This window comes from Lygodium microphyllum, chromosome 15, assembly GCF_053477565.2.
Source record: "Lygodium microphyllum isolate KBCC chromosome 15, Lygodium_microphyllum_v1.1.10, whole genome shotgun sequence".
In the NCBI taxonomy this organism is placed as follows: domain Eukaryota; kingdom Viridiplantae; phylum Streptophyta; class Polypodiopsida; order Schizaeales; family Lygodiaceae; genus Lygodium; species Lygodium microphyllum.
Genome location: NC_141149.1, coordinates 144079382 through 144092789, shown reverse-complemented (window position 1 = coordinate 144092789; position 13408 = coordinate 144079382). Strand labels below are relative to the sequence as shown.

At 42.6% G+C, this 13408-nt stretch overlaps 1 protein-coding gene across 3 annotated transcripts in view; it reads left to right on the top strand.

Annotated features, from left to right (window-relative positions):
• Positions 1-519: 519 nt before the first annotated feature.
• The window catches only part of LOC148025173 (uncharacterized), a 58772-nt gene continuing 45883 nt past the window's right edge, over positions 520-13408 (top strand). For all 3 annotated transcript variants that reach the window (XM_087694941.1, XM_087694940.1, XM_087694939.1), the window contains exon 1: positions 520-1132. In XM_087694941.1, coding sequence (XP_087551067.1) covers positions 772-1132 — 361 coding nt within the window. In that variant the 5' untranslated portion in view covers positions 520-771. The remainder of the gene's footprint in view (positions 1133-13408) is intronic.

Here is a 13408-nt window from a genome sequence, read left to right as displayed (position 1 = left end):
TATTTGGCATTCTTTGTTACAAATTTTATAAACTACTTTTAGTTTGAAGTTTGATGAGAGAGAGAGAGAGAGAGAGAGAGAGAGAGAGAGAGAGAGAGAGAGAGAGAGAGAGAGAGAGAGAGCGCAATTTCTAATTATTATGTGAAACAAGCACGTGTTTTCTTATGGTCGTGTATAGATGAGATTGCATATGTATTTGGCATTCTTTATTACAAATTTTATAATGTTGAGAGAGAGAGAGAGAGAGAGAGAGAGAGAGAGAGAGAGAGAGAGAGAGAGAGAGAATTGGGGAGAAGAGAGAGAAAAAATCTAAACATAGGGAATTGTGAGAGAGAGAGAGCACTTAGAAACGGAGAGGAGAAAAAGGAAAAATAGATTATTAAGCGAGGTTATCTTACAATAACTTCGTTTACCGCTTCGTGGTAGCTTCATATGGTAAGAAAAAGAAAGAGAGGGAGAGAAGAAACAACCTAAAAATTTTGATATATAGAGAGAGAGAGAGAGAGGGAAGGAGGAGAAATGAAGAGTTCTTACCGAGAAAACAAGAATCCGACTACTTAAACTCCATGATTAGTCTTCGTAGTAGCTCATGTGTGGGGCATATCAATATGGTCTATCAATAGGGCTCTACTTAAACCGTTCACTCCTTTTCTGAAAGCTTCGCTCTCTCCTAGTTCCAGGCAATCGGACATTCAGTTAATATACGAAAGAGATTTAGGGTTGAAGGAAGGCTGTCGGGATTGTCGATATTGCGTTCAGGTCTGGCAGAGAATGAGCGATCGCCATTGTAAAGATGGCGAAGAAGAAGCAGAAGACGAGGATGATGACAACAACTTGGCGGTTGAAGACTTGGCTAAGGATCTTCGAGCTCTTAAGGCGGCATGTCGACTTAACGGAGATGAAGCTGAAGACGATGATATGGCTCATGAATATTACGATGATGATGACGATTCTGTCGACGATGACGAAGTCCTCCTTCTTGCTGTACAAAAGAGATTTGGAAGCTTTGCACCTGACGCTCTCAAGCCGACGGAAGAGACCCCTTTGGAGGAAGAGGATGACGAGGAGATTCTTCGTGCTGTGCAGCAAAGATTTGCTCCAGGCTACAGTGAAGCTCGCCTCTCTCTTGCAGGTGATCGAGCTATATGTTGTTTTAATTTGGAGAGAGAGAGAGAGAGAGAGAGAGAGAGAGAGAGAGAGGCTTAATTTGGATCAAAATAAGTACATTGAGCTTTAGACATTCCATTTTGGGTGTGTACATAGGCATTAATTATTCTCACCTCGGCCTTCATCTTATGTATTTGTCTATGTTGCGCAGACAAAGCAAAGGGTGTATAGATAATGTAGATAGACAAACACACATGCACACACACTCTCTCTTTGGTTGAAAAATATTGAATTAACTATCAATACATGATGAAGTCAAACTTTAAGTGAGTGCAACCAAGAAAGATCATATCAAGGTTTTTCTTATCCTTGAGTGACAAGATTGCCAAAGAGGTATTGGCATAGAGGTCTTCTAAAGTAAGTGTAACCATAAAACCAATAGCCTCAAAGGTAGCCAAATTGCATAGTTTCCATATTATCTAATATGTAGAAGTGCATGAAGGAGGGAAAGGGTATAAGACTTCAATATAATTAGGAAGGATCTAAAAGCCATTAGAACTTTTTATATCCAAAGCAAGTGAAAGAGAGTGTAGGATTCCAAGATCTGTCATCTCGAACTCCTGTCTCAAGATCTACTGAGTTTGATCAACCCATAGTGACATGGAATGGCCATTTTCTAGCTTCTCGTCCCAATTTCAGCCTATCCTCAAACCATCCCAATTCCTTCCCCTTGTTAGAGTCCCCTTCGATAGTGATAGGGAATGGCAATTCTAGTCCTGGTCCCTGTTCTTGTTCCCGTTCCTGTTCCCAAATGTCCCATGCCACTATGAATCAAACTCCTGTGAGTCACTCTCGGTGATAATAAGGTCATCTACATACAAAAAGACCATGAGACACCTATCACCCTCCACCGTGTAATTAAGGTTGGGATCATGATCTGATCGATGGAAGCCACTTTGTAAGAAGAATCGATAAATCCTTTGGTACTAGGCTCAAGGAGCTTGCTTCAGTCCATGAGGCCATAGAGCCTCTTCTACAACCTGTAAACATGGTTCTCCTTCCCTTGTTGCAGAAGAAAAGTAGAAGGTTGGGAGATACGAATCTCCTCCTTCAAGATGCCATTTAGAAAGGTAGACTTGACATCTATTTGAAAAATAGGCTGATAGTAATGAGCTATAAGAGCCAAGATGACTCGAATAGTGGATATTCGAGCTGTAGGTGCGAAGGTTTGTGAGTAATATAACCTTGCTTGTTGTGTATATCCCTTGGTAACAAGCCATGGCTTATGCTTGTTCAAGGATCCATCTGCAAGATACTTGGTCTTATAGACCTACTTCACACCAATCACCTTTTACTTCTTTGGATGTAGAACCAACTTCCAAGTCAGGTTGTGCTCCACAAAATCAAGCTAAGCTTGCATAGCATCATGTCAAACCTATTGTGCAAGAGCCTTAGCAATTGTAGTAGGCTTATGGTCATGAAGAATTTGTGACATAAGAGCATAGTTTACACAGAGTGAATTGTCTTGTTGGGCCTAAATCTTGGTTGACTTGCGTAGGCCAATAGGTGTCAGGAAAATGTGCAATCCCTAACTCTTGCATGAGCTGCTAATACCACCCAGGAATGGTGATAGGCTCATCTTGTTGTGAAGGAGACCAGGTAGCCTCTGGTATCTGCAATGTATCTATCTATGGAAGGGGCTCCCCCTCACTAAGGGGAGACAAATCCCCCTCATTTGATGAAGAAGACTTTCCCTTTGACAGCTTAATTCCCCTAGAAGAAACCTAAGGAGATGGGGAAGGGGTAGGAATACTTGATGACGAGGTAGAAGGAGGAGTTGTCAAGGGTTGAAGGGGAGAAGGAGAGGGAGATGGGGTAGTAGAGGAAGGGTAGGGAGGAGTTGTAGATGATGAAAAGTTGCTAACGAGTAACCTTGAAGGAGGGGGAGGGGTTGATGGTTGTTTGGGGGGGGGGGGTGGGAGAGGGGGAGGTTTGTTGATGATGAAGAACCACCTACAACAGAAGAACATCTATCAGGCCCTTGGACGCTGTAGCCTCATCGTAGATCGTATCCCTACTCACCTCAATCTTTGGTTTCTTTAGGTCATAGAGGTGAAAGCCCTTTGTGGTTGTTTTGTAGCCCATGAAGATAAGCTTTTTTGACTTGGGGTTGAGTTAAGTTGTAATTAGGGATTTACCACCCATCCACGGAGGGGGAGGTTTGTTGATGATGAAGAACCACCTACAACAGAAGAACATCGATCAGGCCCTTGGACGCCGTAGCCTCATCGAAGATCGTAACCCTACTCACCTCAATCTTTGGTTTCTTTAGGTCATAGAGGTGAAAGCCCTTTGTGGTTGTGTTGTAGCCCATGAAGATAAGCTTTTTTGACTTGGGGTTGAGTTAAGTTGTAATTAGGGATTTACCACCCATCCACGGAAGGAAGGCTGGTTTCACACCACCCCCACGCCCCCCCCCCCCCAAAACCACCACCAAACTCACCCCGAGTGTTGAGGAATGACTGAACTGATGAAGAAATGAATGAGATGTGTGGTGATGATGTATAACCCTTTTTATAGGGAAAAATTGGGCATTTGCCCTACCATGCATACTAAATGCCAAATAATACCTTTACAACAATTATTGTTAATGCACTTAATGACTTTGATTGCTTGAAAGAAAAAAGAGAAGGGCCTTGCTGTCATTTCCTGTTCTTCCCTTTTGGACATGGAAGGGGGGTTTTAAGCAATGAAAAATTAGGCCAAAACATAATTATTGGTCAATTTATTTGGCTCTAGAACTAAAGCGAACAAATCAAGTGATTCTTTTATTTGAGTTTTGGTAGGACAATTTCAACAAAACTTTATAAAAGGGGCCAAGGGGGCAACCACACTTCATCTTTGTGACACCCACGTTCTGTCAATCATTGTGCCTCATTGCCATCTTCGTTAGTGCCCAGCCTCCATGACAGCTTAATCAGTCCCACCGGCTGTTTTGCTCCTTTGGTGGTTTACCATGTTGCCTAGGGAATCCCATCTATCCTGGCATCATCTTTAGCTGCTGGATGTTCCTGTCCTGCTACAAGACACAGTTTTTAGCAGCCCAGTTCTAACTTTGGGAGACATCCATGATTGTTGCAGCCATCCTTCTACTTCTATGTCATCAGACCTGCTCCAGCTGCTGTTCAAGACACCCACACTGCTGTTCCTGCCCCAAATTGCAGCTTCTTCAGCCTGCCATGCCATTAAATCTGTGTTGTTTTGCTGATCCTGACAGGCTTGCAAGTTGCTGCTGCTGCTGCCTTCCACAATCTGCAGATTCGTAGCCTGCCATGCTATCATTTCTACTCTAGCCTCTCAACCTTCCACTGCTGTCCTGCAGTCTTATATCGAATACTTCCCTTGTGCTGAGATTTTTCTTCCATTTTCATTCCCTTTATTTGAGCATTCATTTGCTTTTGAGGAGTTCATATGCTTTGTGCACATTGTTAGATCTCTCGTCTCCCAAGACAAACTGACCAGCCAGGCTCCAGCCACCTGTCTGACTGCCATATGTTACCATGTTTGACTGTTACATCGCTGCTTTGGTTGCTTGTCTGTGCCAGCTGTATGCCATGCCTAAATTGCCTCGGGCGGCGCCCAACATTTCTCCTCTTAGCTTTTTTTTCCCCCTTCGAACACCTTTTAGTTTAAATTTGAGTTTCTTGTTTTCTAAGGTTGGGCTTGAACTGAAGTGAGTTCAATTTGTCAGTCAAGACATGTCCAAGTCCAAGAAAAATGTGACTTGTTGGCCATTATCAAGGTTATCATTTTGTTAACTTGATGTCTTTATGTGCTATATGTCTTCAGCATATTATGTTAGAGATTTGGTCATCCCCAGGACTGGCACAGGCTGTGTCAGGACAGTTTAGGGCAGATTTTCCCAGTTTGGAGTGGGTCAGACAGCTTTCAGTGCAGTTGCCAGCATTTATTGTGCATTTAGGGCAAACTGGGCAGGGCAGAGAGGTGCCATGTGGCAGCAAAGTGCAGTTTTTGATTATTTTATTATTTTATTAATTAGTTTGCTGCAGTCGGGGCCAGTTGTCAGCCTGGCTGACCTGCTGCATTTTATGTTATTGTTTTAGGCTATTTATAGGCCAGCATTCCCAGGGGTCACATACATTCAGTTTTTTGCAGGTGAGGAGAGCTCCGGCTGGTGATACTCTGACAGCCCATTGTATATATTCTTCTTCAATCTTCCACATTCATACTCTGCAGTCTTCAGTGTTCTACTCTCTCTCTCTCTCTCTCTCTCTCTCTCTCTCTCTCTCTCTGTGTTCGCATATTTGCTTTTCAGTTCGGTTATATGCTTCCACATCTGCTGCACTCTGATATGGTATTAGGACAGCGTCACAGGGGTGATGGATTGTGGGCAAACATGAAGAGGAGATTTCAATGGAACACAAGGTTGTGTTTCAGCCTTTTACAACAGCTTTTGTTTTTTAATCACCTCTTCGGTTAAGATGTGTGAAGAAGTAGCAGAGGAATCCCTAGCTGGCTGCCTTTTCGGAGTCAGCGGGGGCTACCCTTGTTTACTGCAGGTTATTTAGGAGCTTGTCAAGAAAAGTAACGGGATAGGGTTTGTGGGGAGAAACACAGAGTGTACGGCAAACATTGGGAGTAGAAACGCTTAGAAGAAGAGCGAAGAACGATGATGAACATTGAATAGTGCTGAATAAATCACAGTGATACAATACAGCAATAGCTTGAAGATGAGTGCACTGTCTTGGCTGATCAGGTGATAGCACCTGTAGACAATTTGCATAGTGAAGGGAGTGAAACGCAGTCCTCCAAGTAGTAGGGTATTGAAGGTAAATGCTGAATGATGGACAGCTGTAGAGGGAGTGGAACGCAGGCCTCGGATACTGTTGAAGAGGAGAGAGAAGATCAACCACCACCCAACTCTAGATTGAGAACAGTAGGGTGGTCTGCCTCAAGGTGAAATGCAGCAGTAGAGGGCCTCCCGACAGCAAAATGCAGCATACAAGGGTGTAAACTGCTAGTCGAAGTCGAGTGAGATGCCACAAAGGGGTTGCACTGTAAAATGCAAATATTGCCTAATGAAAAGGGTGTTGCTTGTAGCAATCTTGATGTTGCCAATCAGCTAGAAGGTGAAGAAGAGCTGGGTGGCAGCATCTGCATTGTAAATGCAGCCTGGTGTGAGTGGCACAGGGTGCTAGACGTAGTAGACAAATATATAGAATCATCCATGAACCGAGTTTCCTCCAAGTAGGGTTGTAGACAACAGTGGAGAGCCTAAGGAATGGAGAAAGGTTGATAGAATCGAGTGATCAGATAGAAAGAGTGAGTGAATGAATGAATGAGAGTGTATCAAATCGGAGGAGTTAGTGCCCTATTTATAGGCACAAACAGTCTTGAGTGGCGTCTTAGAATGTGAGTGGCCAGCCCTTTTTGGGGCTGTAAGTGCGAAACTGGAATGAATTAATGAAAAGAAATGTAGCTAATAAATGGGGTTCTCAACACCCCCTCTCAGGCCCCAAAAAGGAGCCATAAGAGGTGTGTGTGAGAGAAGAAGATAAACCTTGTAATCCCACTGTTCCACTTGTAAGGTAACCTATAGTGAAGAATAATAGACATAATGAGCTAATAGTACCCGACACTCGACCACGAGAGAGAAGCCACAAGCTCCGTGACTCAATGTTGGAAGGAATACAAAGGCCTAGCCACCAAGTCATGGTTGACATCCAAGGCCTCGAACTAGGAAGAACTTGTAGATCCTAGGTATCAATGGGAATGAATGGGTAAGATGGCATGGAGATGTCTCAATGGGTGAGATGGCATGGAGATGTCAACCACCCCAAGAAGGTAAAAGGTGTGTGAAGAATTGGATGATGAGCTCTGAAGATAAAGGAATGGGATCTCCCTCTGAAGGAGAGGAAAGATGATCCCCCTTGGTAAGAGGGAGGGAATTAAGAAACTCATGGATCATGGCCCTTGGAGTATCAAATAATGAAGGAAATGCCGCTAGTGGTGTTGAAGAAGGTATCTGGGGCTCCAATGGAATAGAAGCTAGACGGCACCTTGAGGTGGCCTCTTGAACTTGAGTAGAAGAGGGAGTGGAGGGAGGGGTATTCGTCAGAAGTGGTGTAGCAATGAAAGCATAGGCAAGTGCTGAAATAACCTGTTGAACACAATACAAAAGAGAGAGAGAAAAGAACTCTGCAAAGGAAGAGAACTCAGAGATGTGCTCGGGAAATGGAATTCATATGCCAAACACAAGACAATCGCGTACAACAGTGAGTCACTGGTTGCATGGTCACTTGCACCGGCTCCTCTCTCCAGCGGGAAGTCCACCAAATGAATGATGATGATTGAGGAGGAGGAGGAGCCCAACAATAAATAGGCCCAAAATAAGCCATAACCAGTAGTTGGTTGGCTAGCATTACATGTTGTGATTGACTGGCATAAAATGCCAAAAACCACATGAAATTACCACAATAAAAATGCTTGAAAGGACTACAAATGTGCCTAGCGCATCAGGCATGCACAAAATCACACATGAGCTGACAATCCTACTAACACTCTCTCTTAGATCATGGGTGATCTAATATAGTACAATGATACAATGATAATGACTCATCATAGTCCATACAAAATAGAACCACCAGAGTAGAACCATGGATACCCAGGCAGTGGGTGATCAAGCCATCACCAAGGTCCCTCCAAGAAAACCTAATGTCGATATCAATCGTACTAGCTCTTGAAAATAGAGAAGAACCATAGCATGTCGCTGTGTCCATCATTAATGTTTTGCAGTAGCATACAAGACCATCTTGTCAAAAATTCCTTTGAACACACGTTACCATGGATTCTTTGCCTTTGGCCATATTACTAAAGTGTGCCCTCATGTGAGCTCAAACTAGGAGCCAATCTTGCTCTTTTGTCAAATACTAGCCTATCATGAACCTGATGTCAATCCCAACTTCACGGTTTTTATTTGCTAGATTTCGATCGATGTGTCAAGGACATTCCTCTCTGGAACGTGTGCACTTGTATACATGTATAGATGAGGTTTATCAACCCCATCTCACCACCCTCTCACACTCCCTCTCTGGCATTGGAGAGTCGTGAGGGATGACTGCATCACTTGAACTAGAAAGCAATAGAGGAAGGGGCCACTAAGCCCTTCCCTTGATCCGAAGAAGCGGATCTCGTCCCCATCTTAGACTTCGCCTTGACTGGAGGATCATAGTCAGAGTCTAAGGAAGAGGATGCATTGGAGGAGTTTGCATCTTGCTTCTTCTTCTTCTTCTCCTTCTTCCATGAGGCTGCTAACTCCTTGCGTTCCTTCTGCAAGTATTCCTTCTTGCCACAGTGATAACACTGGGCATTTGGCTTCTTCCTGTCACCCCTCTCTAAAGTTGTAAAGGCCTCACTGGAACCTCCATAGTGAGAGGGAATCCTCCCTTAAATGCAAAGATGCCTCATGCTCAAGCAACGGTGAGGACATATGTGTAAAACTCACAGGTGTAGATGATGTTTGCACCCGCAAAGCATTTGTCACTCCATCAAACTCCGGGGGGAGCTTGTAGAGTACCATTGCCATGGGACATGCCAAAAATGATTGAATAGTATACTTAGGCTCAAATTGCATCTGTTGAAGTTGGTCATAAAGGGTCATTGCACACATAGTGGAAGGTGCTTCATACATTTGAAGCTTTGACTATACTTTAGGAGAGGTCCTACAGGAGGTAACCGTCGATAGAACGTCTTTAAGAAATATGGTGAAGAAGAGCAAAATAGGCACCCGTATCATTGGAATCCGATGTAAGCACAGCTTCCTCCTGGTTTTCCTTTTCAAAATCTTTGGGAAGTGGAAAAGGATATTGAGGTCGAGGAATGGCTCCACAAACAATGTACCAAATCCGCTTTTGCACAAACCAGTCTTTCATCACAGCACTCCATGTAAGATAGTTAGGTCCATGTGACTTATCATTTGTAGAAGTGCACAGAGGACATATATGGAGAGGATAAGAAGAGAAGATAGAGAGAGAAGATAGCTAACCAAATAGCAAAGACTGCACAATAAGAGAGTTCACATGTGGTATTCATAGGTTGATTCACAAAAAATTGACTGCAGAAAATGGAAAATAGATGAGACAAGGTCAAAGGTCAATAGGTGCAGTGGCCTAGTCTCAGAGGGCAGTAAATGCTGAAAATGCAGCAATAAAATATTCAAAAAACTGAAAATGCAGGCTGGACAGACCTGAAATGCTGATGCAGGCTGCTTGGCAGTACACGCATTAAATGTTAAAAACGCAGGCAACAGCAAGTCGATTTGCAGCAGGGAGCAGTCACCAAATCAGTAGGGGTGTAGACGGCTTGTAATCAACAGAGAAACGCGTGGCAGGAGCCTAGATCCTGCAATTTGATACCATGTTAGAAGTGGTGCAACAATGGAAGCATAGACAAGTGTTGAAATAAATTGTTGAACACAAGATAGAAGAGAGAAAAAAAAGAACACTACAGAGGAAGAGAACTCAGAGATGTGCCTAGGAAACGGAATCCATATACCAACCACAAGATAGTCGTGTACAATAGTGAGTCATTGGCACCTGCTCCTCTCTCCAACGGGAAGCCCACTTGATGAATGATGATGAGTGAGGAGGAGGAGGAGCCCAACAATAAATAGGCCCAAAATAAGCCATAGCCAGCAGCTGGTCGGATGCTGGCTAATTGGCATAAAATGCCAAAAACCACATGAAATGATTGCGATAAAAATGCTTAAAATGACTACGAACGTACCGAGCTCATCAGGCATGCATAAACTCATACATGAGCTGACAATCCTGCTAACAATATCACATGAAAACTCCTCAATGCCCATGTCGGAGTCAGTATTGTGAAAAAATGCTTTAAATGCAAAAAACACGAAACTAATTGTATGACAAAGCACAAACTGATAAACAAAGAACACAGTTAGGGTTAGGGTAACTCAGAGACAATGAACACAATGAATAATAAAGTGAATGAATAATGAATATACAATGCTCATGTAGTAAACACACTATGTAGTGAATATTGAACCTTGAACTCTCTTATCTTTGGGATCAAGGCTGAGGTTATGAGTTGTAGAGTGTGTTGTACTCTGAATGGATCTTGAATTGCAACAAAGGTAGTCTTCGAGTGTCGTACACCAACAAACACAGCCAAGGTTGGATCTAATTCAAACAGCAATGTAGGAGAAAGAAAGACTAAAAACGTAGGTACTTGAGGAGAGAGAAATTTGGCAACAGCTGTTAGGTGCAAACGCACCGTGTGGAGGAGAGAGAAGATTAAGGAGGCAGCCAGAAACTGTAAACGTAGCTTGTGAAGGAGAGAAAAGATTAGGGCGACAACACTAAATGTTGACATCAACATCAAATGCAGCACTTAGATAGTAGGCGACATCTTTAGGGTACCAGGCGACAGTTGCAAACAGGTGGCGAAGGTTGAAATTAGGTGCCAGATGGTAGCAGATGGCTAGGGGAAGCTCTGATCGCGATGTCCTCCGTGAACGGAGTGTGGGCAGCAAAGATACGGCTCCTAAAACCTACAAAAATGAGATTAAGAGAGAGTGGTGGGTTGCATGTGTCATGAGGACATATATTTTTGAAACCTCACTTGACACGTGGATTAATTTTTAATCACATGGTTAAGTAAATGTTGTACATGTGAGGTGTAACAAGGATTAGAGTAATTTTACCACCCCAAGACCCGAGGAAATCATGGGATGCCAAAGACAAAAGTTGCCATAAGTTATGCCGCACAGGTACTTGGTGGTATCTGGTATCAGTTGTTGGCCTAGGTCATTCATTTGGCCATAAATGTTAGTTGGTGACACTAGAGAAGTGGCGTTTAATGATACCTAACACCAATTTAATGGTCAAAGTTGGTGCAGAGACGCTTGGGAATGGAAGTTGCCTAGCCAATTTTAATTATTGGCCAGTTAGATTATTTTTGAGGGCATCGAAATAATTCTAAGATTAATATTCAGTATTTAAGGATTGAAAATTAATATTTAATTATGGATAATGTCTGGAAAAACCATTTGGGGAGGTTGCCACTTGTCAAAAATGCCCATGCAAGACTGAAAAACGTCTTTAGAGGCTGGAGAGAGGCAGTTTAGTGTATTTACCTTGCAAGAGAGAGGGAGGAGATGCTGTTGGTGGATTTGCAGCCATTGGAGGACCTTCTAAGGCAGCCAAGGGTAGGAGAAGACCAATCAACAGCAGATGACAGCATCTATAGGCTGTTGAGACAGGGCAGTAGCAGTAAATGATTGATTTTCTTCAGTTCTTTGCATCTACAAGCTATTGGAACATGGTAGCAACAGTAAATGACAGATTTTTTTCAATTCTTTGCGAAGAAAGTTTGAATTTTCTCTCTCCTCAGCATTCTCTCTCATCTTCCAGCCTTTCCACAACCTTGCTATGAAGATTACAACATTGAGATGACCAGAGGTTGAGAAATTTCAGATTTCTTTGCTGTAAACCCTAATTTGCAACAGAAATTAGGGTTTAGCAGTAGCCGCGGGAAGTGTGCCGAATATTGGAAGCTCCAAGACTTGGATTCAACAGGACTGAAGTTGTTTTCAGTCAAATTAAGATGGAGGGACCAGCAAATCAATGAATTTGGGCATTTTTCATCTCTATCAAAGCGAGTGAAGGCCAATTGAATGGCCAAATCAAGGGGCAAATCAGATTGAAGACTTGCCGGTTATTTTGGACAGCAAGGGGAGTTGGAATATCGATAGGGATTGGGAGAATCCCATTGTACATTAACTTTTTTTCCAATTAAGTTAAATAAATACCGAAAGGGGCGTTAATTTTGGAGCCAATAGGGTATCCATTGTCCAAGATTGTAAGTTAATTTGCATTTCTCAATTTTGTAATAAATGTTACCACTGTAACTAAGTTGTAATTAGGGAATTTTACCACTTATCCATAGAAGGAAGGCTAGTTACAGTATGCATATTTATAGAAAGTTTAGGGTATCCAGATTAGGGTTTTATATATGGAACACAAGAATTGTCTAGGATTGCATTTCTTTTTAGAATAAGAGATTTTCTTCATTAATTAAGCGTGTTTTGGAGTTTTGTAAATGGGGTGTGGGCGGCAAAGATATGGCTCTTGAAAGGTGCAAAAACGAGATTAAGAGAGAGTGGTGGGCTGCTTGTCTATTTATAGAAAGTTTGGGACACCCAAATTAGGGTTTTGCATATGGTATACAGTAACTCTCTAGGATCACGTTTCTTTTTAGAATAAGAGGCTTTCTTTATTAATTAAGCATGTTTTTTGGGGCTGTTTAAGTCAGGTTAATGCAAATTTAGCTCAATCCCTCATCTCAAGTCCAAATTTGAGCCATGAGAAATAAACCCTTAATAGTTATTTTGTTTTACTCCAAGGCGTCCCATCCCAAAGTATCCAGGGCATTGGGCAAAGAGTACATGTCGGCTCCCTAGTAACCTACCGAGACTTAGAGGTGATTATTATCTTACCAAGGGAGCCTGAGTAATCACTTGAGAGAGGCTAGGGCATTGGACCAAGGGTACGCGTTGGTTGCCCAGGGGCCTACCAAGTCCTACAAAGGTGGATGGAATCAATAGTAGATTGTGTGTGTGTGTTTAAAAAGAAAAAGGCTTTGTTTTAATTTGTTTAAAAGATTTAGCATTAAGTGATGGTCTGAAATAAGTTTTCATCCCATTGAGTCATTGTGCCCTAAAGTACGGTAAAAAAGGATGGATAGCCCCATTACTTGCATAAAACAAGCAAAAAATCCCCCACACTACTAGGATAAGTGTCTAGGGATTCCTAAGTGTGGGTGTACGTGTGCCAATCATATGGAGAATATGTAGAGAGAGAGACAATACGGTGGGAGCAAGCAAGACAAACAAAGCCATCATGCAAACATAGAGAATAAATGGCCTTCAGAGATTGCCATGTGCAATGCTACGAGTATGGTGGATTCAAAGTTGACCACTCCAAGGGTGTCTGAAAAGGGATAAATGTATACAAATGCATGTTTACATGAATAGAATGCTGATGCATGGGGTAATGCAAAGGAAGATGTAAGTATCCATGCTCATGCAGAATGCGATACAATGGTGCCACTTAGACAGTGTCCTCGCAAGGGAATTGTTCACTTGTCTAAGTGCCCTTTTACAATTATGTCATCTTGACAGTGTGGATGAAGTTACAAATGCCCATAATACATGTTGAGCTAAAAATGCATTAGCTTCACTTAAACAGCCCCAAAACAT